This window comes from Callospermophilus lateralis, chromosome 8 (assembly GCF_048772815.1).
Source record: "Callospermophilus lateralis isolate mCalLat2 chromosome 8, mCalLat2.hap1, whole genome shotgun sequence".
In the NCBI taxonomy this organism is placed as follows: Eukaryota; Metazoa; Chordata; class Mammalia; order Rodentia; family Sciuridae; genus Callospermophilus; species Callospermophilus lateralis.
The window spans coordinates 41,596,972-41,623,842 of record NC_135312.1 but is presented as its reverse complement, the minus strand read 5'-3'; the positions used below and the strand labels follow the sequence as shown (position 1 = coordinate 41,623,842).

Here is a 26,871-nt window from a genome sequence, read left to right as displayed (position 1 = left end):
AAAGGGCTGGTGATGTTGCTCAATGGTTAAGTACACCTGGGTTCAATTCCCAACACTAAAAACCAAAATCCAAAACCACATACCTAAAATCTATTGAGATTTACTCAGCAAATTTAAAGCCAGAGAGATAGGCCCTAAACTCATACTTTTCAAAAGCTCCAGGTTGTTCTGCTTATAGGCCAACTGTGGAGAGTGGTGATTTAAATCATGGTCTTTTTGACTCCCTCATGGCTGTGTTTGTACTGGGACCTTCCTGTGTGAAAGTACAGGTTGAGATGGCCCAGTTGCTATGGTGCTGCAGCCTGAGAAAACTGTGCAAATGCTCAGAGTTATCAGTTGGGACTTTGAGCTCAGGCACCATCTCCGAGGGTCAGAGAATTTTGAGCAAAATAAAATGACCCTAATGTCTTGTCAGACCTGTGTCCTTTTAGATTGTCTGCTTTGTTACAACTTTTCCATAAATAATCTTTTGGTTTTGAATATTTTTTTTTAGTTGTAGTTGGACACAGTATTGACAGACAACTCAATATTTCTAAGCTACACATTCTGCATTCTTTTTCTTTTTTTTTTATTGATTGTTCAAAACATTACAGAGTTCATGATATATCATCTTTCATACTCTTTTTTTTAACCTTATTTTATTTATTTATTTTTAATGTGGTGCTGAGGATCGAACCCAGTGCATCGCAAGTGCTAGGCGAACGCTCTACCACTGAGCCACAACCCCAGCCCCAATAAATAGCCTTTTGGTGATTAAACTTATATAATAAACATGCTGAGCTAGCTCTGGGTCACTGTGTCTCCACCAGAAAGCAGTGTCCCACTTGGCTGCACCTTTCTCTCTCTGTGTATCTGTCTTTTCTTCATCCTCTATGGCTCCTACTTGTCCAGTGTCTTTCCCTGAATTAATGACCGTGGCTGAGAACAAAAATGAGAGGGCCCAGACAGTTGGTGCCCAAACAGGGACTGGACACAGGGGATCTTCTTCAATGGTCAGATGGGGGGATGCTTCTGAGGCCGAGGTAGCAAAGAAAACTGAGAAACAAGTTTATAGGTGGGTCTAAACCATGAAACAACTGGGATCCAAAGAAAGGGATCTCTAAGTTGCAATGCTTAAGATTATGCTTTCTTAGTTTATGCTAGATTTCTTTCTCTCTTAGGCTTTCATTTAGAAAGTAAACTGCAAAAACTGGTTTGAGACCAAAGGAAAAAAAATGTCACTTTTAAATTCAACCTGCTGTGGTGGGCTGTCTTGTTTTTTCTGGCACCCTGCCACCTTGCTTTCTTAACAAGTTCCTCCCTAAGACTATAGCACAGGGAGACATTGAAATGATTTCCTTTACACAAATTTCTTTTCCTTAAAAATCTTTCTTAAGGATTTCAGGACTCTAAGCCAAGAGTAAACTCTGATCTGCTAATTACTGTAAGCTACATTTGTCTGATATCTTGTTTTTGGTATTTTTTTTGGTTGTCAATAGACCTTTATTTTATTTATTTATATATGGTGTTGAGAACTGAACCTGGTGCCTCACACATGCTATGCAAGCACTCTGCCACTGAGCCACAACCCCAGCTCTGATATCTTGGTTTTTGTAGTTAAAAATGAGTAAATTAGGTTTAACATCAGTGGGATTTAATCATAAATCTGTTAAAGGAGACATCTGATTAATTTACAAAGTTGGGGTGCTAAACATCAACTGCTAAATATACAATCAACTACTCTTGATTTCTTTAATTGTATAAGGTAATAACATTAAATGTGTTTTCATAAATTGATAAATGGAAAAAGTTTGAGATTGCTTTGTATCTGGGTCTTCACTAAAACAAGGTTACCAGAGCTAAGATTTTATCAAGTATAATTTATAAACCATAGTTTAAAAGGTTTCAATTAAATTACCTAAAAAAGTATTTTATCTTATTAAAGTGTAATAATTTGTCTAAATTCAAAAGTTTCACAGATTGTTTCAAAATGTAAATTTAAAAGGAGGGTAACAGATGTAAGAAGGTTTGTGAAGGGAAAGAGATATAGAAGGTTCTAGGTATGAAAATAAAAAGTAGAAGGAAAAAGGAAATATTTCAGGATAAGAATGTCTTTTATGTGGGGGGACTGAGGTTGTGGCTCAGTGGTAGAACGCTTGCCTAGCACGTGCAAGACTCTGGGTTCGACCCTCAGCACCATATAAAAATAAATAAAATAAAGGTATTGTGTCCAACTACAACTAAATACACACACACACACAAAAGGAAGTCTTTGTGTGGTAAAGTAAAAAGTTGTACGATGTCTAAGTACGTGACAAAATGTTTGTGTAAGTCACAGAAGGTTTATAAAAAGGTTGTGTGTAGCTAAATTGATTATATATAATTAGCACAATTAGTTAAAGTTATTCAAGGTTTTTCTTAAGCTCAAATATCAATGTACTGATATAAACCAAAATTGAATCCTGCATATGTTAAAATAATTGGGATTTCTTAAAACATTAACCTTCTCTTATCTATCAAGATAATTTCTTAGTTCTTGTACTTCCTGGTAAAAGAAAAAATTGTTGGTTACTATCATCATATTCATTTATTTTGTATTAATCTCATTGTAGTACTCATGTCTTTTTGTTTCTCTCCTAGAAGCACCCACCTCCCAGATTACTTTACAACTTGTTCTTTCCAAACCAGAATTTTGCCACGGATCCCTCAACTGACCAAAACATTCCTTGGTGGGAGAGGAACCCAAACTGCTTGCTCTATGTCAGCCTGAAGCAGTTAGAGGTCATTGCCCATTTCCCTTTACAGCAGTAGAGGTTCCCTTACTTAGAGGGAAAACAAAGGACAGTTAACTGTAAACTTGTCTAATCCCAGTTCCAGCACTTCTGAGTAGACATACATTGGTTATATTTAAAAAATAAAAGAGAGGGAGATGTGGAGAGCAGTGATTTGAATAATGGTCTGACTGCCTCACTGCATTGTGCTTAGAACTTCTTGAGTGAAGGAGCAGGTTAAGATGGCCCAATTGCTATGGTGATGTTAGCCAGAGGAGGCTAAGGCACACAGCAATATCAGTTGATACCTTGAGTTCAAGCACCAGCTCTCAGGGATAGAATTCTGAGCAAATCAAGATGACCCTAATGTCTCACCAGTCCTGCATTCTTCAGATTGTCTGCTCTGTTAAAACTTTCCCACAAACAACTTTGTGATCATGAAACCTATACAATAAATGTGCTGAACTAGTTCTGGGTCACTGGTTCTCCATCAGAGAGCAATGTCCCACCTGGCCCCACCTTTTTCTCTGTGTGTCTGTTTGTCTTTTCTTCATCCCCTAAACCCCTCATCTAGTTTTTTAATTAATGGCCATGGCTGAGAGTAGAGATGGGGCCATGGCATCTGTGGAAACTACTGTTTGGAAATAGTCTGGAAACTACTGTTCAAAGGCACAATCTGAAATGCCATGGTTGTAAATCTTATATAATCAGAAACATGTTCCCAGGAGTGAAATTAAAAAAAAAGTTCCAATAAACTTACCTAAGGGAATTCATCTCTGTTTTCTGATGAGATGAGTCACCAGGCACATGGCCAATTTGGCTTATTTGTTGAGCTTGAAATTTTGATTTATTCTCTAATGACTCTATTTTTTCTTTCATTAGGAACACTTTCGATTGTAATTCATATTTTTCACTTTCAAGCTATAATTTAAATTTAAAAAATTAATAGGCATATGTCTTAATGTTTCAATTTTATTTTTCATAGGCACTCTTTATAATAATAAAATGGTAAAAAACTAAGGAAATAAATTACATGTTTTTTAAACCATAAAACTCATGTGCATATTAGGTTATAGATTTCAGAATTGGCATACCCATTTATGTCTGCTTCTCACTATCACCAAAATGAAAGAAAAGATACAAACAAACAATAAAGAAAGAACAAATCCATAACCTCAATGAAATAGAAAGGGAAAACATTGGCAAAATGAAAAATTGGAGGAACTTTTAAAAAAATAGAAAGTAGACTGAATTAAGGAAAATCCAAAGAAGAAAATGATGTAATCCAAACACAAAATGGGAGAGATTTATACAAGAAAACAAAAATTTACTTGAAGGGCACAAAATGTAACCTGGCTTGATATACAGACAACCATGTTTTTGGATGAAAACACAAAACTGTAAATGTACTGAAATTTTCGTAAATAATAAAAATATCCAATGAAATTCTAATAAAATTCTTAACTGAACCTTTTTAAAAAGAGGGTGGCTTAGATGTTATTCTAAAATTCACTTAGGAAAAAAGAAAGCTATGAGATAGCAAAACCAGAAAGCTACTATAATTAAAGAGTGTGAATATCACAGAAATGGACAATATATCTTGTTTATCAAGGGAGTGGGAGAGTTTGGTTTGTATATCCACTACATGGCTTTAAAAATACCATCTAAATCTTTGAAACTACTGTGGGCAGTCCCCAAACACATCTTCTACCCACTGCCCACAGTAACCACTATTCTGTATCTTATGTTTCTCATTTCTTGTTTTTGCTTTGTTTTGCTTTGAGATGAGGTTTTACTACATTGCCCAGGCTGATCTTGAACTCTCCTTCTGCCTTAGCCTCCCTAGTAATTGGGACTATAGAAATTAATGTTAGTACCCCACTTCTTGCTTTTCTTTGGTATACTACATTAGCATGAAAACCTCAACAATATACTGGTTAGTTTTACAAATCATGTTTTTGAACTTCACATTAGTGGAATCATACTGCATGCTTTCTGCAACAATTTACTTTTTCTTTTCTCTCTCTCTTTTTTTTTTTTTTTTTTTTTAGGTGTCAATGGACCTTTATTTTATTTCATTTATGTGAGGTGCTGATAATCAAATCCAGTGCTTCACACATGCTAGGCAAGCACTCTACCACTGTCCAATCCCAACTCTAGCAATTTGCTTTTTTGGTATAACTTTTGTACGTGCTGTAACTTTAGGTGTAAAATTTGTACACATTCACCATTAGTAGCTATTGTTTATTTCTGCTTCTCTGTGACACTCCACTGAACGAATTACAACCATTTATCCATTTTCCTCAAAATTGACAACTAGATTGTTTCTCCTATCCTATCAGAGAATAACATTTGAGGCTTTGTGGGCCCAAAAGTCTGTTACCACTACTCCACTGAAAGACGAAAGCAGCCACAAACAATACAGAAATAAATAATCAACTGTGATATGATAAAAACTGAATTTATAAAAACAGACTGGATGGGTTGAATTGGTCCATGGGTCAGAATTTGCTGATCCCCTCCTAGAGTACATATTTAGAGATGGAACTAATTATATAGCATGCCTTTGCTAGATAATGCCAAATTATTTTATAAAGAGGTAACTAATTTGCACTCTCAGGAACTACATATACTTGCAAATACTTGTCACAATTTGTTAATTTCTGATAACCTGATTTATAAGATGATTTTACTATAGTTTTACTTTGTATTTCTCCTACCATTGAGGTAGGACATCTTCTAACATTTATCAGTAATTTGCAATTTCTTCCTTCATGAAATATCTATTCACACTTGATTTTTTCCCCCTAGCACTAGGGATGGATCTCAGGGCCTCATCCATGCTAGGAAAGAGCTCTACTACTGAGCCACATTTCCAGCTATATCTGTTGAATTTTGTGTGTGGGGGGGGGGGTGGGGGGGGTCTGGCAAAAGTGCCAAACATGTAGCAATTTGTTTTCTGAATTAGTAGTTTGTCTTTTCATTTTATGGTTAGCAGCTAAACAAAGTCTGTTTTGTTAATGTACTTATCTATGTTTTCCTTTAAGGAATTAACTTATGTCTTATTTCACAGCACACACTCTGGACCAGATACCTGCTAGCTATGTGATCTTGGGCAAGTTTTCCTTCTATTTGTTTTCTTATCTAAGAAATAAAGTTAATATAGCATTTACTACATATAGTTGTTTTGAGAATTATTACCTATATATACATATTACATATATATCTGTGTATGTATATATGTGTACGTAGATATGGCCTTTGTGTATCACATTGAAAAATGTGCCTGACACATAGTAAATGCTATGTAAATGACTGCTCTTATTTCCCCCAAGGTCAAGATTTTCTCCTGCATTTCTTTAATAAATGTGGTTTGTTTTGGATATTCAAATAGACTTGAAATGACTTTTTAAAAATATTTTAGTGTTTAATTTTTTAGTGTTAGGTGGACACAATATCTTTGTTTTATTTTTATGTGGTGTTGAGGATTGAACCCAGTGCCCTGTGCATGCCAGCAAGCGTGCTACCACTTGAGCCACATCCCCAAACCTTGAAATGACTTTTTGGGTATGGTGTATCTGAGATAAAATCCAATTTCTTTTTCTTATTTTAATATAAGAAGCTACTGTCCCAGAAACAATTACAAAGTTACGAAATAATCATTCCTATCCTCACTGATCTGAATTAGTTTATGTATCAATTCATTGTGCATTTTGAATCAGAGGACTTCTGTGTTTTCACAATATCTAAATAATGTCATTATCTCTTTGAATACTGCTTCTCTCAAATATCGTATTACAATCTCCTCAAATTGTGACACATACCAGACCTTTTCACTCTATTCTCTAACATTTTAACTTCTTTTCTATTTTCTATCTCTTAGTCTCTTTCCAAGGACTTCCAGTACTTTCTTCAGATATATTTTCTAGTTTATTAATTCCTGCTTCTGGTCATGCTGGAGTGATAAGAATCAGACTTTCCTGCTTGAAATAAATAAAAATTGGACTAAATGTAGGAAACAATGGTTTTCAAGATACCAGGAAAAAAGCAATGATAGACAGAAACCGCCGAGAGAGAGAGAGAGAAAGCAAATGAGATGAGTTTTATGATCACTCCAGCTTATTGCCTGGAGAATTTCTAGGGCATAGCATAGAAAACAGTAGCCAGGTAGAACCCTGTGGACCCCTCTAAATTCAGAAGAGAGGACTTAAAAGTCAAAGCAGCTGTAGCCTGCAGGACAGTTACTGAAGAACTGCACTGAGTGAAAACTCCAGAAATCTGTAAAGGGTGCCCCTTGAATCTTAAGCTAAGTAGAGCTCAGTATAGAAAACTAGCCAAGACTAGGGAAGAACCATCAAGAAGTGACAATACTTGGGCTGGGGATTGTGGCTCAGCGGTGAAGCACTTGCCTAGCAGTGTGACACACTGGGTTCAATTCTCAGCACCACATAAAAATAAATAAATAAAATAAAGGTATTGTGTCCAACTAAAAATATATTTAAAAAAAAAGTGACAATACTTGAGAAGCATAGCCTCTGGGACAGAAGTCCCTTGTTGTTTTCCTTTGTTATCAAAGCAATAAATCTTTTTTCCTCTTTCAAAAAAAAAAAAAAAAGAAGAGGAGGAGGAAGTGACAATACAAGACCAGGAATAGTTCCTATTCTTATTAGTCATTTGAAAACCTTATAATTCACAGAGCAACACATAGCATATTTATTTATTTATTTTTTTAAAAATTTGTAGTTGTAGACAGAATGCCTTTATTTTATTTGTTTATTTTTATGTGGTACTGAGGATCGAACCCAGTGCCTCACGCATGCTAGGCAAATGCTCTGCCATTGAGCTACAGCCCCTAGCCCCTTAGCATACTTAAAAGAGTTTTATCTCAGTAGTGAAAACAAAATTAGCTCAAGACTAAATGCTACTTTGGTTCCACCTAATGAAGCTTAAAATGAAGAATGAATAGAACAAGTTATTTTGCTTATGATTTAACTGCATCCTAGAACAAACCACAAGAGTATCAATTCTACAAACTATTAGCAACCAAGAGAATAAAATCAATAATGTGTGGCATCCAATCTAAAATTACAAGGTATGCAAAAAACAAACAAACAAACAAAAACCCAGGAAAATATAATCCATGATAAGGAGAAAAGTCAACTGACCCAAATGACAGAATTAGAAGGCAAATAAATAAAAACAGTGAAAACAGTAATAGAACTTAATCGAAATGAAACAGAAGATTGTTGGGAACACACCAAATTGTTAAAAATCCTGTCTCTAGAGAGAGTACAGATGGTCTTCTGTATCCATGGGTTCCACATTCACAGACTCAGCAAACCATAGACTGAATATGATGGTTGGATCTGTACTGAATATATACAGCCTTTTCTATTCATTATTCACTAAGCAAGAGAGTATAACAACTACTCATATAGCATTTACATTGTATTAGGCATTATAAATTATCTAGAGATGATTTAAAGTATATGATAGAATGTGCATAGATTATTTGCAAGAATTATGCCATTTTATATAGGATACTTTAGCATCTTCAGATTATGGTATATGAATGGATATACCCTGGGGATACTAAGAGATGACTATAATGAACAGCAAGGGTGAATTTCACTTTTTACTCTATGACTGTATTATATAATTATTTTTATAAGACCAAAACCACAATAATCATAACTAACAACTAACAAATGCTTACACTCTGCTTCTTTTGGGGATTGAAACCAGGGGCACTTAACCACTGACCCACATCCCCAGCCATTTTTATTTTGAGAGAGGGTCTCATTAAGTTGCTTAGAGTCTCATTAAGTTGCTGAGACTGGCTTTAAAGTTGCTATCCTCTTGTCTCAACCAAATGAGTTGCGGAGATTGTAGGCATGCGCCACCACACCTGGCCCAAGTACGCTTCTAAATTCTTCATATGTATTATTAATCCATTTAATTTTCACAAAAACCCTAAGAAGTACTAACACTACTCCTACATTTTAAAGAAATTGCGGGACATACAGGTCAAGTAACTTGCCTATAGGTGATAGGAGACAAAGGAGGATTTGAACTCAAGTAATCAGCCTTGAGTGTACATATTCCTATTCTCTGCTACACAACATTACTAGCATATTACTTTGTAATTTTAAAAACAGACTGTATTTAAAGCCATAATTGAGGGCTGGGGTTGTGGCTCAGTGGTAGAGCGCTTGCCTAGCACACGTGAGGCACTGTGTTTGATTCTTAGCACCACATAAAAATAAATAAAGGTACTGTATCCATCTATTAACTAAAAAAAATACTTTAAAAAAACATAATTGACATAGGCATTAATACAATACATAATGTACCCCAATTTGCTTGGTTTGATAAATTACCTGATGATTAACACATGTCAAATGTTCAATAGTTTTCTCTAATTCTGTTTTGCCAAAAACATTCATTTCCTGGATATTCTGAAAGAGAATTTTATAGAAAATGTTCATTTATATCAGACAATAAAGTAAAACAACCAAAGTAAGTAATGTAAGTCTACATGCTATTATATTTATCTTTTGATAAAACAGAAATGTTTTAGAAACAAAATCATTAGATAATTTACAAAAACCATGCTTTTGGTTAAAAAAAAAAAAAAAAAAAAAAAGCCTGACAGCTGGTAGTGATATTGGCCAAATTATATTGTTACATTGTGTGCATGTATGAATATGTAAGAACAAATCCCATTAATATGTACAACTATAATGCATCAATAAAAAGTATAGGAAGAAAAAAAGCATAATAGGTTCTCATGTTTTTACATTATCTACCTCCATACACAATTGCAGCAGAAGACACAGACTGGTATGGGTTCATTCATAAAGACTTACACAAGTCAACCTACATTAACACAACTATGAAGGGAAAAGTCCAGTAGGTTAAGTAACAAGCTTAAGAATATACCCTATAAGAGATGTAAGCAAAACAGGGCATGAAGGAAAAAAATACAAGAACAGAAAGACAGGAAATAGAATACAACACCAGACAGAAGATCAGAGTTTCAAGAGTAGGCTGGTCAACAATATAAACACAGGGCTAGTTTTCAAAAATTTATTTATTTTTTTCTTTATACATGGAGTATAATTTATTTTAATTAGTACCCTTTTCTTGTTGTGCATGATGTGGCGCTTCACTGGCTGTATATTCATATATGAACATAGGAGAGTTATGTCCGATTCATTCTGTGTTTCCTATTCCCATGCGCACCCCTCCCCTTCATTCCCCTTTGTCTAACCCAATGAGCTTCTGTTCTTCATTCCCCCTTTATTGTGTGTTACCATCTGCATATCAGAGAGAACACTCAGCCTTTGATTTTTTGGGATTGGCTTATTTTGTTTAGCATGATAGTCTCCAGTTCATCCATTTATCGGTAAATGCCATAATTTCATTCTTTTTTAAGACTGATATTCCATTGTGTATATACACCACATTTCTTTTATCTATTTGTCTATTAAAAGGCACCTGGGTTGGCTTCATAGCTTAGTTATTGTGAACTGAGCTGCTGTAAACATTGATGTGCCCAGAACTTTATGCTCATATATCAAAAAGAATCTAATGTCTTATGTTCTTTTTTGTCTGAATAATGACATTTAATCTGAACATAAATGATGAATAAGAACTAGCTAGACAAAGGAATTGGAAGGGGTGAAGGAATCTTTCATATGGAAGGTTAGAAGCAAAAAAAAAGTCTAGTAAGTCTGGAACGTTAAGAAAAGTGAGGCAAACAGCAGAGGTGAGTATGTAGAAAACAAGCTAGGGCCAAATACTGAAGTCTTTGGAAAGAAGTTAATAGATTTTAAATAGGAAGGGACATGATCAGATTTATATCTTTGAAAGATTGATCGTATTGGTCAGCACTTCATGGTCGTAACTAAAATACCTGACAAGGCTAGGCGCAGTCGTATACACCTGTAATCCCAGTGGTTCGGGAGGCTGGGACAGGAGGATCATGAGTTCAAAGCCAGCCTCAGCAAAAGTGAGGCATGAAGCAACTCAGTGAGACCCCCATCTCTAATAAAATACAAAATAGGGCTGGGGATATGGTTCAGTGGTTAGGTGTCCCTGAGTTCAATCCCTGATACTCAGTCCCCCACCCCGACAAAAAAAATCCTGACAAGAACAAGTTAGAGGAGAACAGTTTACTTTGGGCTCATAGTTTCAGATTTCAATTCGCTTCAGGCTTCATCGTCAGTTGACTCCATTGCTCTGGGCCCAAGGTGAGGAAAAGCTCATGGTGGAAGGACACAATAGCGGAAAGCTACTCAGTTTGTGGCATTCAAGAAGGGGGGCGGGGACAGAAACACCCGTGTGCAAGGAGCCAGAAACAAAAATAACACCTAAGGGGCGTGCCCCACCTGCCTACAGTTAATACCCAGTAGTCAATTAAAATTATCAATTCATCAAATGGATTAATCCACTGATGAGGTTCCACCTCTCAGAATCTGTTTTAGTCAACTTTGTGTTGTCACGACAAAAATACCTCACAAGAACGACTTAGAGGAGGAAAACTTATTTGGGGCTCACAGTTTCAGAGGTTTCCGTCCACCGTCAGTCAACTCCATTGCTGTGGGCCCACAGTGAGGCAGAACATCATGTCCTAAGGGCTCCACAGAGGAAAGCTGCTCACCTCATGGCCAAAGGAAGCAGAGAGAGGGAGGACAGAAAAGGAACCACAGAGAACCTTTTCAGGACACACCTGCAGAGGCCCACCTTCTCCAGCCATATCATACCTGCCTACAGTCACCACCAAATCAATCCATTCAAACTAGGATGAACTAATTTAATTGCAACTCTCAGAATCCAATCATTTACCTGTGAATATTCTGTATTAACACAGGAGCTTTTGAAGGACACCTCATATTCAAAGCATAACAATGACCCAAGGCGAAGTAAAGAAGCTATTAATATAGATATGTAGATTAATGACCCAAATAAGATGGTAGCAGGAAAACACAAAAAAGTAAACAAATTTAAATGAAAGTAATATGAACTCAGGGGCCAGATTCCTTGTGACTTACATCTGGGAAAGCTTCTGAAAGTTATTTAAACTCACTGTAACTCACTATCTCTAAGCAGTAAAAAGCTTCTTTACGAAGATTTACTGAGAGTAGTTTTGATTTGCATTTCTCTAATTGCTAGAGATGATGAACATTTTTTTATATATTTGTTGATTGATTGTATATCCTCTTCTGAGAAGTGTCTGTTCAGGTCCTTGGCCCATTTGTTGATTGGGTTATTTGTTTTTTTGGTGCTTAGCTTTTTGAGTTCTTTATATACCCTAGAGATAAGTGTTCTATCTGATGTGTGAGGGGTAAAAATTTGCTCCTAAGATATAGTCTCTCTATTCACCTCACAGATTATTTCTTTTGCTGAGAAGAAACTTTTTAGTTTGATTCCATCCCATTTATTGATTCTTGGTTTTAATTCTTGTGCTATAGAAGTCTTATTAAGGAAGCTGGGGCCTAATCCCACATGATGAAGATTAGCGCCTACTTTTTCTTTTATTAGATGCAGAATTTCTGGTTTAATTCCTAGGTCCTTGATCCACTTTGAGTTTTGTGCATGGTGAGAGATATGGAAAAAGGTACACTCATCCATTGTTAGTGGGACTGCAAATTAGTGTAGCCAATCTGGAAAGCAGTATGGAGATTCCTTGGAAATCTGGAATGGAACCACCATTTGACCCAGCTATCTCTCTCCTCGGTTTATACCCAAAAGACTTAAAAACAGAATATTATAGAGACACAGCCACATCAATGTTTATAGCAGCACAATTCACAATAGCTAAACAATGGAGCCAACCTAGATGTCCTTCAGTGGATGAATGGATAAAAAAAAAAACGTGGCATACATACATAATGGAATTTTACTCAGAAATGAGAGAATAAAATCATGGCATTTGCAGGTAAATGGATGGCACTGGAGAAGATAATGCTAAGTGAAATTAGCCAATGCCCAAAAAACAAATGCCGAATGTTTTCTCTGATATAAGGAGGCTGATTCATAGTGGGGTATGGAGGGGGAGCATGGGAGGAATAGATGAATTCTAAATTGGGCAGAGGGGTGGGAGGGAAAGGGAGAGGGCTGGGGATTAGCAAGGATGGTTGAATGCGATAGATATCATTATCCAAAGTACATGTATGAAGATATCAATTGGTGTCAACATACTTTATATTTCATATAAAGAGATATGAAAAATTGTGCTGTATATGTGTAATAAGAATTGTAATGCATTTTACTGTCATTGATTTTTTTTTAAAAAATCAACAAAAATAAAATAATTTTGCCAATCAAACAAAAGATTTACCGAGATAGTTCATATAAAAAGCATTTGGAACAGAATCTCCCACATGGGGAAAGGCTTACTAAATATTTAACATTATTTAAGAGGTAACACTGATAGGACTTAGTTATTAACTGAAATACAAGAGATTTCAGGGAGAGCTTAGTAAAGTTGCCTGGATTTGACAAATGAGTGAGTAGTAGAATAACACAAAGATACTAGAGGAAGCTCAAGGATTGAGATTATTAGTTCAGTTTTTAAGTAAAAGATCTACCATAAAATCACCAAATACTGTTTCCCACAACCCAGAAGTATTCTGGTAATTTGAATATTGCTTTTTTCCAGTTTCCAGTACTGCACTTTTTAAATCATATTTTTAAATTCCTTGAGCATCAACAGATATGGAAAAGAGTGAGTGAGTAGCTTGTGCTAAAAGCTGCCATATCGCACAGAAGTTTTTTATTTGGTAATTTTAACACTTTTTTTTTTTTTTTTTATAAGAGAACAATTTCTGGAAGGCAGTATTCCAAAAGATGCCAATTAGAAGCATTCTTAAACTGTATTTTTGGAGTAAAAAAAATTAACTGAAAATTTGTGACATAAAGACTACCTTTAAAATGCTTGCTTTTATTCCTGATTTTAACTGCTATTTTCAAAGTATTAATTTCATAATTTTAATCGCTAGAAAACTATGGATTCCATAATAACAACATTTAGAACTTACAATATGCTGAGCACCATTATGTGCTTTACAGGTATTAGTAAATATGTTTTGGGGAGATAATAGGAAATACAAAATATTGCCTCTAGATATGACACCAAATGCACAAGTAATAAAATAATAAACTGAACCTTATCAAAATTAAAAATTTTTGTGCTTCAAAGTTACCATATTAAGAAAGTAACAGGGGGCTGAGGTTGTGGCTCAGCAGTGGAGTGCTTGCCTAGCATGTGCGAGGCCCTGGGTTTGATCCTCAGCACCACAGAAAAGTAAATAAAATAAAGGTACTTTGTCCAACTGCAACTTAAAAAAAAAAAGTAAAAGGATGACCCACAGAATGGGGGAATGTTTTGCAAACCACAAATCTATTGGAGCTGTTATCAAAAATTTATAAAGAACTCTTAGAAGCTGATATGAATCAAAAAAAAAAAAGATTAAAAAATGGTAAATAAGCACATGAAAAGATGCTCAACATCATTAGCCACAGGGGAAATGCAAATAAAAACCATAATGGATACTTCACTCCCATTAAGAATATAAAATTAAAAAAAGACAACAGGTATTAGCGAGAATGTGGAGAAATTAGAACCCTTAATCATTACTGGTGGGATATAAAATGGTATAGTCAACTTTGGAAAACAGCCTGGCCTCTCAATGGTTAAAGACAAACTTAGCAAATCACGCAGAGTTACCATATGACCAGGTACATACATAAGACAAATGAAAACATACATCCACAGAAAAAGTTGTATACAAATGTTCATAATAGCATCATTCTTGATGAACCTTGAAAACATCATGCCCATGAGAGAAGTCAGACCTAAAAACTTACTTATTTGGATTGGGGATTTAGTGTCTGCAATATGGTAGCTTTTAGCACAAGCACTTATCTTTTTGGTATCTGTTGAAATGACCAAGTGGTGGAGTGCAAAGGTCACTGCAAAAATATACACATAATAATAAATATTTAAAAATTCATATATGCCATTATTTAATTTATATGGAACATCGTAGTAGGCAAATGCACAGAGACAGATAATGAATTAGTGGTTGCCTATGACTAAGGATACTTGGGAGAAATATGTGATGTTAATGGGTATGAAGGTTTCTTATTGTGGTGGTGATAAATTTCTAAAATTTATTGTGGTAATGGTCATGCAAATCTGTCAATAAAATAAAAACCACTGAATTGTACATTTTAAATGGGTGAACTTTATAGTATTAAAAAACTCCATAAAATTGTTATTAAAAAAAAAAAAGATGTCCATCTTCATATGAAAAATTTCCTTTTGATTTCTGATAATAAAAAACCAGATACCAAATATTTTAGGCTTTATAGCCAAATGTCTCTGTTGCAGTTTCTTACCTCTGCCATTGTGGCACAAAAAAGCTTTAAACAATATGTAAATAAATTTCAGTACTACATTATAAACAAAATTCTTTTGATTTTTTCAGTACTTAGGACTGAACCAGGGGCACTCTACTACTGAGCTACATCTTCAGCCTTTGATTTTTTTTGACAGGGTTTCAGCTTACTGGCCACAGCTGGACACATATTTTCTATTCTTCTACCTTAGCCTCTCAACTAGCTGGGATTACAGGAGTGTACCACCATACCTGGCATTTTTCAACAATTTTAAAAATACAAAAACACTTTTTAGCTATAGGCCATACATACACAAACAAGGTGGCCTGAATTTGGCCAGCATGACTATAATTTGTCAACCACATTTTAATTATATATTCAAAATTGTAACTTCACAGAATATATGAACAAAAATATTTTTCTTAATAAGTTACCTTTCAAAAAAATTTAATTTTACTACTTACTTTTAATTTTTCTTTTAAAGCTTCCTTTTCTTCCATAATTCTTCTTAAGTCAGATAATGCAAGTTCTTTTTCCTTTTCCATAAGACTAAGGAGATTATTTGGCCCTGTGCTTTGAGTGGATTCCTGTTTTAGTGCAGATAATTCTTCCTGAGCCTTAAAGAATTAAAAGATATAAATAAAAAACACTTGGGATATGTTCCCTGTTTTAAAAAAAGGCATACTGAACACATGGTACTTTTACTCTCTTCCCAAATCCCAACAAAATGAGAGCAAAAGGATCAAAATTAAATAAAATCAAAAACAACAAAAGAACAAGAAAATTGATAGGTTGCAGCCACAAAATGTTGGAAACTAGATTGCAGACAAATACGAATTAACTAAGTTGACCAAGAAAGCTAAAATCCATACCAGCTGCAAGGAAATAATAGAAGTAGATCAATTTATACTACTAAATCCTAAAAAAAGATCAAAAAGTGAAAATAGCTCTTTTACGTGGACCTTTTAACTTACATGTCTTCTCTTCCTGTAAAAGTAGCAACAAGACTTCATAGGTATTGGTATTGGAAAAATTTTGATGATAGACTACAGGCTTTGTTCGGCCTCACCTTGCCCTCTGACAAATTAGGCTTTGTAATGGGGCCAAGTTATACCAATTTTCTCTTCCCTCGAGGGGTTTCTTCACTTGAGGTTAAGTCTTTAATAGCCAATATTTCAAATAGTGATGCTACCCAAGTTTAACCCTGGGATGCATGCTGGGGCACATATGAATCCCAGGGATAAATTTTGCTCAGAGTCAGGCTAAGACTCAGGTAGTTTTAGAAGGAGGCTATCTCTAATTGACCCTAGACATAAATAGGCTAGAAAAGAGCAAGAATGTAAACAAAGAAGGAAATCCCTGCTTTGAGAACACAATTGACAATAGAAGTATAAATCTAATCATGAAGGAAGTCCATATGTTACAGAAATCTGAAGAATACATATACATTCCATTAAAGTTAGCTAGTTCTAAATAATCTATTGGTTTAATTACAGCAAACTTCTTACTTTATTATATAAGACACTTAGTTTATCTCTTTCTGCTGTCAATAATTTAACATTGGACTGTATATCTTCCATATATTTTTCAAATCTTTCTAGCATACGCTGAAGTTCATCTCTTTCTCTTGCAATCAGATGAATATCTGAATTATAATCACCCTGAAACATAATTAAAATACAGAAATTATTATTTGTTATAATCATCATTATAACATGGTTGTCATAAAGATGCTGGTGATGAGACTGACTGAAAGAAGCTAACAGACAACAAGAACATAAGTTCCTTTAATGTAACTAAGGAACACAATTGTTTTTTAATCTACAATGAGAGCAGATGAAGGGACTGACAGTACTGGGCAAATTTCCTGGCCTTTAGGTTTCCAGCAAAGGACCCAACTGCCAATGATTCTACTTGATCAGATTCCATCAGATGCTTTGACAATCATTTAGATGCTTTGACAAACATCTACTAGAGATGTTCATATTAGTGGTACTTAAAGTATAACTCTGTATGAGGCCCCTGTGTTCAATCTCAACTACATTAAAAAAAAAAATAACAGAATAACCTTAGACCAGAAGCATCAGCAGCATATAAAAATTTGCTATACTTACAAACTTTGAAACCTATCCCAGACTTACCATTAGTTATAAAGGATCCTTTCCTCTCCAGGGAAGGGATAAGGGAGGTATTATTATATGTGCTTATTCACCCAGTACAAGTAATTTTAACAGCCTAGTGTATTCCTCAGTGTTTTCTCTGACTAAATATTAAGATCATTTTCCCCAAGACATCAACACCAATTGTTCTAGTTTCACACCTACTGAGGTCTATCTCTGGAACTAGACAAATGTAAATATTCTACAAGGCAATGTATATTAAGGATACTAACCAAATTAATCAACTACTTCCAACATTTCTAAAATAAGAATAAGGCTACTTTTCCAATACAATTCAAAATATTCACTATCTTGGACTGGGGATATAGCTCACTTGCAGAGTGCTTGCCTAGCACGTGTGAGGCTCTGGGTTTGATTGTAACCAACAAAAAAAAAAAAAAAAGGAGAAAAGAAAAAAGAAAGATCCACTATCTTCGCTGTTATCGTGAAAAATAAAAATGGTAAATTTATAGTACCTTATTTAAAAATTTTTTAGTATAGATGGACACAATATCTTTATTTTTATGTGGTGCTAAGGATTGAACCTAGTGCCTCACCCATGCAAGGCAAGCACTCTATCATTGAGCCACAATCCCAGCCCAATTTATAGTATTTTCATGTTGAAGTATTAAATTTAGAAGCCCCAAGTAGGAATAATCTGATTATTTGGTACAGTGGAAAGAGTCCTGGCCTATATTATTCAGTATCTACTGCACACACAATATCAATGTAGACTTGGTAAATGGTAGATAGCTGTATCCCTCACCTTCCATGTGGAAATAAATTATCCTCTTGGCTAACAAGCAAAATCAAGGCATAAAAGATGAGATTAGTTACCTGGACACCTTAAAGGACAAGATGTTTAATAGGACAAAATCAGATCAGGATTTCAGGACTTGATCAAGGCTTAAAACTGGAAAACAAAACTGTAACTTATCTAAATTTAAAAATCTTACAGAAAAAAGTTGGCCTATACAGATTCTAGAAAAGGAGAGCTCAATGAATAAAGATTTAACAGTCTATTTCCATTACTATTTAGGTCTCGGCTTAAAAGTCATTTTCTGCAAGGAATCCTTTCAGATTCTCTAGTTTTAGATTTTCTATGTTCTCTTAGAGTTCTGAATCTTTTCTATACATTCTACATTAACCCTTATTATAAATGAGATTAAAAAGTTATTTAGAGGATGGGGATGTTGTTCAGTGGTACCGCACATGCTTAGCAATCATGAGGTCTTTATTCAATTCCTGGAACTGAAAAAAAAAAAAAAAAATCTTGTTTTTAAAATATGTTCCACTAAAATTTAAGTTCTATGAAGGACATGATAGGTATTTGGTCTTGTTCACTACAAGTTTGGTGCTCAGTATGGTACCTAATAAGACAAATTCCCTGAACATAATTTGGCTTACGTCAGCAAAAACTCTAACTCTACATATATATTGTTTAAATATCTATATTTCAATGTATTTACTTATTTATTTGGTAATACAGATTGAACCTAGAGCACTTCACCAATGAGCTACATCTTTCATCCTTTTTTTATGTTTTGAGATAGAATCTGGCTAAGTTTCTGAGGCTAGCCTCAAACTTGCAATCCTCCTGCCTTAGCCTCCTGAGTAGCTGGGATTACAGCACCACTGTGTTCAGTTTAAATATCTACATTTATATTATTGTTAATATATAATCATTAATTCCCCTCCACAACTTTATTATTCCCAGCATACAAATGTGACACACACATGCAATGTGAAGGCTCCAAGGACAGGAACTGTCTTCTTTATCTCTGTATTCTCATAGCAGGCACTTGTTATGTATCTACTGAACTTTCTACCTAGATCTGATTTGTTTCAAACCAGCAAATAATAAAGAAATGAGCCATGTATTGGGAACTATGTGTTATGTTGGACCCTTATACAAATTATCTCATTTAATTTTCACAATAAGTTGTAGCTACTTTCCCTATTCTTCAAATGAGGAAAACAGGTTTGCATGGAGTAATGCCAGTTTGTGGAGTTGGAGTTGGAACTTGCACTATGCCTCCAACTCCAAAGCACTTTCCCCAAACTATCCTCAAAACTGAACCATGGTGGATGGGTGGTGTCTTCCCAACACACACACACACACACCAAAAAAACAACAACAACAAAAAAAAACCAGAATTAACAAGGTTTTGTTGATAAAATTAGTGACACTAAAAATGTCAATTTGTTTTCTGGTTTGTTATAATCCCAAGAAACTACATTGAAACAGTTTGTAAAACGGTAGGAATTGAAAACTCACAGCTAATAGCAAAAACAGTTTTAGAAATCAGTGACTCTGTCTCAAAAAACAAAACATGAAAAGAGCTAGGGATGTAGCTTAGTGGTAGATATTTAAAAGCAACTACGAATAAAGTTAACACAATCATAAAGCAGAAAAGTTTCCTACTGATCCTCTTTTGCCTTATTGATTACTCTTATAAAAGGATATTACCTTTTCAGGTTCAATCCTCAATATTGAAAAAAAAATGGCTGGGAATGTAGCTCTGTGGTACAGTGTTTGCCTAGCAAGTGTAACACCCTGGACTTGATTTCCAATAGCATAAAAGAAAAATAAGAAATAATATATATAAAATAAATATTTTTTTTGGAGATAGAGTCTTGCTAAGTTGCCCAGCTGACTTTGAACCTCTTGCTTCAATCCACCAAGTAGCTTAGATTATAGGTATGCAACATCATACCTGGCTTTCAAAGTAACATCTTTAGGGCTGGGGCTGAAGCTCAGTGGCAGGACACTTGCCTAGCATCTGTAAGGCACTAGGTTCAATCCTTAGCACCACATAAAAATAAACAAACAAAATAAAGGCATGCTATCCATAAACAACAACAACAAAAAAAAAAATTAAAAAACAAAAACAAAGTAACATCTTTAGTCTATCAACTTGCAAATGTGGTTGTAGAGGATGGGCAGAATAATCTGTTCAGCTTTCAATATCTACCGCTTTTCCCACAGTATGGTTTGTGGTGAAGATGTTGTCTGGTAGCAGAATGTGACACATCTTCCTAACTGGTCCAACCAAGGATGGAAATGACAGGAAGCCATGTTGTCTGCCATCTGGACAAAGCCACTCTGCTACCACAGAGAAAATGTAGTTAATATAGAAAGTAAATTCTAGAAAAAAAAGAGAATATGTCCAGCAGCCTAAGTCCCTGAGCTCCAGTTTCTAGAAACCCAGAAGCCTCTGTACTTCTCCCATGACTCAGTTATACAACCTTTTCTTAATTTCCAGAAAATAAGAATGCTAAATGCTGTAGTTGGGTAGTGTCCCTAATTAACACAGGGTTCCTACACTACAAGTCACAGACAAAAACAAAAATCAAAATTAGGGGCTTTTTAAAAGAACTACGAATAAAGTTAACACAATCATAAAGCAGAAAAGTTTCCTACTGATCCTCTCTTGCCTTATTGATTACTCTTATAAAAAGGATATTACCTTTTCTAGTGTTTTAAATACTGAATGTTTTTCACGTGCGCAATGATTTGTAGAGCAAGATCTTCGTTGTATTATATGTTGGAGTCTTTCTAGTTCTTTCTTATAATAATCTCGTTCTTCTTCTATACCTTTCAGAAATGTATCTAACCGAGAAGGTGACCTGTCTCGACGTTTTATTCCATGTTCTAGCCTCATCCTTTCAACTTCCAAAGTAAGTTCTTTTTCTGCAAATTAAAGTGGTTAAATCTTAAAATGATGTTGTATATAAAATGTGGATTAGCCAAATAAATAATATCAATAGCTTTTAGTATGAAAGCTACTAGAAATTCTGAGCTGTTTTATGTATCACCTGCAAGTAGCAGATATATCAAAGGTAAATATTGAAGGGCAGGGGGGGATATCAAATGTTTAAATAAAGTCCAAAAAGTCAAAGTCCCCCACAGTTTTTGTCTATCACAAGATGGACACTATTTAGTACTACAAAATGAAGCAATAAATTCCCACATGGTATCTTCTAGGGAACTGAAAATGTACTGGAAGAAAATATATCTGCAAATAATTAATCATAATATGTACAAATTTAATATTAACCTTAAATTTAATGTAGTACACGAATATACAAAGAGATCACAATTACTCATCTTCCTTCAGAAAAGCACAATTATTAACTTTTAACACAGAAATCAAAAGTAACTGAATGCTTAAATTTTGTGCAGTGCAACTCAATTTAATTACAACTCTGGGGCATGGAATGATTTTCATGATGTATTCTGATTCACTTCCATCTCTTCTTTAATTCATTCAGCAGATATGTTTTGAGCATTTACTATATGACAACACTAAGGATTCAAATATAAAAATCACAACCATGGCCAAATAATTATTCTTATAGCAAAAAGACATAAGCTATAGTGTGTAATGCAAACCGGAGGCTGAACTGACAAATTTCATCCAAACGGATAACCAGGAGGAGGTAAGAAGAAAGTAGGAGAGTGAGAAAGGATGGACAATTGTGTTAAATTCTAAGAAGTCAAACAAGCTAATGAATGAAAAACACCCATTGCATTTAGCATAATGGAGGAGAATAATGACTTTAACAATAGTAGTTTCTTTGGTGACATGGGGACAGGCCAACTACAGTGGACTGAGGAGTTAAGGGTAGTAGGTGATCAAACAGAAACAGTGAGTGTGCATTTTAAGTTGAAACAACGGTATTTCCAAAAAAAGATTCTATAATTTTCTTTTTCTGACTGGTCTTCTTAGTCTTAATTCTGTTATCTCTCTATATCAAAGAAAAATATACTTCCATTGCAAAGTATTCAAGAAGATTCCTTGTGCCAACGAGTCAAAATGTAAAAGAATTCTTAAGGTCCTTGAGATTTGCACTTTATCTATAGTAGCTATCATGGTTTCTAGTTCATAGTAATCACTCAAGAAATACTCATTAAGTGAATGAATGAACTATCACATACTATGAAAGATAACATATGAAGAACAAACCACTGTCAATTCTTAGTTAACATTTTAAATCTTACCTATAGCTGCAAAACCTTCCATTTTTTTGCTAAGTCTTTGCTTTTCTTGTTCAAGCTGATGTACAACAGTTTCTAGGTCTGATTTCAGAAGGAGTTCATCATTTAGTCTCTCCTTTTCTTTATGGCATAAACTTAATTCCTGCAAATTTAATACTATAATTAATAGGTCTATTTATAATAGGTATATTTATATAGTATTATATGTACCTAAAACAACACTATTTATAATAGTATTATATATAATACTATTTCTAATAGCATTTTATATTTATATACAATACTACTATGTATACTATATTATATATAATACTATATATTTACATTTATAGTATATTTACAAATAAATATACAGTATTATATATTTACATGGTATAAATATATAGTATATAATATATAATACTATTTATAATAGGTCTATAAAAGGTAGCAGGTAAAATACATATTTTTGTAAGAACATTTATAAAACAGCAATTTACATATATATGTATACACATACTTTTAATTACTTGAACACAGTTTGAACTGAATTATCAACTATAGCTATAAGTATCATACTTTTATGGTACTTATAAAACCCAATTATTATAATAATGCTCCTTTATGGATGGTAGAATCGTTAGGTTTTATTTTCTTCCAATTTGTTTAACATATTGTCCTTTTTCCCGCCCTAAATAATCATGTCCTTGTGCAATAAAAACTTTTAAACTTATGTTTAAAGAGGACTGTATAAGGCATACTATTCTCAGTCTACCATATTTACCATATAAATTCACAACTATGTTGATTATTCTCTCAGCCTCATCTGCAGAACGGTACAGTAAAACCAGGACACCCAGGATTCACTGTTAAGGATCAATCTGTGGATCTGAAGCATTCTGCAGTATCCAGCACATTCACCATGCTTAATAAATGTTAGCTATTAATACCATCATTATTATCTTAAAATACATAAAACATAGCACTAATGAAAATATAAGAAAGGTCAGAAAATACCTACAGCAACATTTTATCTCATCCAACACTACTGAACCTTGGGTTACAGTTGTGAGACAAACATTATTAATCAAATACAATATTTATAGTGAGTATACAAAAAAAGAAAAAACAAAAAAAATTCCTTGCCCTTATGGAGTTCATAACAAAAATGACACTGAAACACCTACTTTACATTTATTGACACAATGGAAGAATTTTATGAGACTCAGGAGTAGACAACATTTACCAGAATAAGTTAATTCATTATTCAGTTGAATTAAAGATTTGTTAAGTTGAATAAAAAAGGAAGTCACTGTGGTATATATGTCGTTCAGTTTCCATACAAAAATCAACGAGTATTTGAGTATCTACTATGTGCAGCATATACATATAGCATTATACAATGAGAAAACATGTGTATCAGTATCAGTCTTTGTTTCTAATTTTAAAGGAAAGTCTTCCAATTTAATAGGCTATTTAAAAAAAAAAAAATCTCAATCTTTTGGATGAGCATCCAATTCACACATCCAATTTTGGATGAGCAAGACATTCTTTCTGCTGGTTCCAGACTGCATGCTATATCAAGTTTCTGCCATCAAGATTATTATCTTTTCCCTTAGAAGACAATCAGAAGAAGCAGTATGACTAGGAAAATAATTTGCTTATACCAAAGCTATTAAAAGAGGAATGAGTGATTTAAAAAAAAAAATTTTTTTTTTTGATGAGGGGTTAATTTCTCCCTTTTTAAGGTTTTTGATTCTCATTTTCTTCAAACTGCTCTCTTTTTAAATTTTTTAATTTGTTCTTTTTAGTTATACGTTACAGTAGAATGTATTTTGATATACATACATGGAGTATAGCTTTCCATTTTTGTTGCTATATATGATGTGGTGTTATACTGGTCATGTATTCATATATGACATAGGAAAGTTATGTCTGATTCATTCTATTGTCTTTCCTAGTCCCATCCCTCTCCCTTCCTTTTATTCCCCTTTGTCTAATCCAGTGAACTCTATTCTTCCCCCTCCTCCACCAGTTTATTGTGAGTTAGCATCTGCATACAGAGAGAACATTCAGCCTTTGGGTTTTATGGAGATTGGCTTATTTTACTCAGCATAATAGTCTCCAGTTCCATCCATTTACCTGCAAATGCCATCATTTCATTCTTCTTTATGGCTGAATAATATTCCATTGTATATATGTACCACATTTTCTTTATCCATTGTCAGTTGATAGGCACCTAGATTGGCTCCATAGCTTAACTGTTATAAATTGAACTGCTATAAACATTGATGTGGCTATATCACTGTAGTATGCTGATTTAAGTCCTTTGGTATAGGCTAAGCAATGGGATAACTGGGACAAATGGTGGTTCCATTCCAAGTTTTTCTAAATTTCCATACTGCTTTCAAGACGGGTTGCACCAATTTTGAGTGCTTTTTAATAATAGCAAATACAACAAGTAATTATCAACTTCTGATTTAATATTAGTGAACTGATAGGTCATACAGTCGTTTCAAAGAATGTAAAATTCCTAACAGGTTTTCAAATTTGAATTTTACTTATAAACATATTATATAAAAGATTAAAGAGTTCTAAAAATATAAAATTGTATATCTATACAGAATATTATTCAGCTACAAAAGGAAGGAAGTACTACCATATGCTACAACATGCATAAGCCTTGAAAACATTATGTTGACAGGTGCAGTGACACACACTTGTAATCTCAGCAACTCAGCAGGAGGATTTCAAATTCAAGGTCAGCCTCATCAACTTAGACCCTGTCTCAAAATTAAGAAAATAAAAAGGGCTTAAGATATAAATACAAAATTTTTAAAAAGTGGCTCAGTAGTGGAATGACCCTGGGTTCAACCTATAGTACCACCACCAAAAAAAAAAAAAAAAAAACAAACCATTATGCTAAGTGAAAGAAGCCATATACTGTAAGGTTCCATTTATATCGAATAGTCAGAATGGACAAATCTATACAAATTAAAAGTACATGGAGCAGTTGTGATGAGAAGGGAATGAAGAGTGACTACTAATGGGTGCTGGGGCTACAGCTCAGTGGCAGCACTTGCCTAGCATGTGTAAGGCTCTGGGTTTGATCCTCAGCTCCACATAAAAATACACAAAATAAAGGCATTCTGTTCATATACAACTATAAAAAAAGTTTTAAAAAAACTGTTCTAGGATTATATAGTAGTGATAGTTGCACAACTTTGTGACTATTCTAACCACTGAATTGTATACTTAAAAAAAATTAATATTGTAGCCAGGTGCACAGACGCATGCCTGTAATCCCAGTGGCTTGGGAGGCTGAGACAGGAGGATCTTGAGTTCAAAGCCAGCCTCAGCAAAAAGTGAGGCGCTAAGAAACTCAGTAAGACCCTATCCCTAAATAAAATACAAAATAGAGCTGAGGATATGGCTCAGTGCTTGAGTGCCTCTGAGTTCAATCCCTGGTATCCTCCAACCCCGAAAAAGAATATTGTGATATTTAAATTATATCTCAATAAAAATATATATATATAAAATAAAACACAAAACTTTTCTTTCTGAAAATGCTGGCAATTCAATATGACATTAACTTACCAGTTGAAGTTTTCCCATTGTTTCCTCAAGATTCCGCATTTCAGAGAGGTTTCTTTTAATCTCTTTCTAGGAATAAAAGTCTGTTAGGTAAACACTTAAAAGTCTAAGAATACTTATTACTAAGTCATAATTGATCAAGTAATTTTTCTAATGGTTCATGTGTTCCCCTTCACTAGTAAGATCTGAGGCTTTCACTTATTTTCAACAAAGAAGATTCTCTTTAATATTGTGGTGTCCTGGGGCTGGGGATGTGGCTCAAGCGGTAGCGCGCTCGCCCAGCATGCGTACGGCTTGGGTTCGATCCTTAGCACCAAAAACAAAGATGTTGTGTCCGCCGAAAACTAAAAAATAAATATTTAAAAAAAAAAAAATATTGTGGTGTCCTGAATGTTTACAGGAACCTATTTATAACATCTGAAAGAAAAGGACCACTTGAAAATCTTTTTTTCTTCTTTCATTTTTTTAGTTGTAGATGGACAAAATATCTTTACCTGTCCCTTTCTATGTGGTGCTAAGGATTGAATCCAGTACCTCACGCATATGAGACAAGTACTATACCAGTGAGCTACAGCCCCAGCCCCCCAAATCTTTTTTTTCCTGTACATTTATTTGTAGGACTTCCTTGGACCCTGAGTTTAGAACATGTCCTATGGTACTATCATTTCCTATTCTATTTGTTTTCTCTTCACATGCTTTTACCAATCTGGTTCCTCTGCTTTGCAAATGAAGAGCAGAATACCAAGATTAAAATATTATGACCCAATATGAATCTTTTATTGAACCAAGCTATCATTTCTGAGCATTGTCAATGGGCTATGAGAAACCATGTTTGTATATTGTGTACAGAAACACAAGATGCAAAAGGAGGTAGAAAAAGAGAGGGATGAGATATTATAGTATTGCAATGGAACTAAAGTCACAAAAGCAGAACAAAGTATAACGATAATGCAGTAACAAAAACATTTTTTTAAAAATA

The 26,871-nt window shown here is 34.3% G+C and overlaps 1 protein-coding gene across 2 annotated transcripts in view; it reads right to left on the bottom strand.

Moving 5' to 3' along the window:
* Positions 1–26,871, bottom strand: part of Cep135 (centrosomal protein 135) — a 72,366-nt gene that overhangs the window by 27,285 nt on the left and 18,210 nt on the right. For both annotated transcript variants that reach the window (XM_076864124.2, XM_076864123.2), the window contains exons 9-15: positions 25,896–25,961; positions 22,323–22,461; positions 20,788–21,011; positions 16,667–16,819; positions 15,623–15,775; positions 9,131–9,208; positions 3,511–3,671 (exon numbers count right to left, since the gene is read on the bottom strand). In XM_076864124.2, coding sequence (XP_076720239.2) covers positions 3,511–3,671; positions 9,131–9,208; positions 15,623–15,775; positions 16,667–16,819; positions 20,788–21,011; positions 22,323–22,461; positions 25,896–25,961 — 974 coding nt within the window. The remainder of the gene's footprint in view (positions 1–3,510; positions 3,672–9,130; positions 9,209–15,622; positions 15,776–16,666; positions 16,820–20,787; positions 21,012–22,322; positions 22,462–25,895; positions 25,962–26,871) is intronic.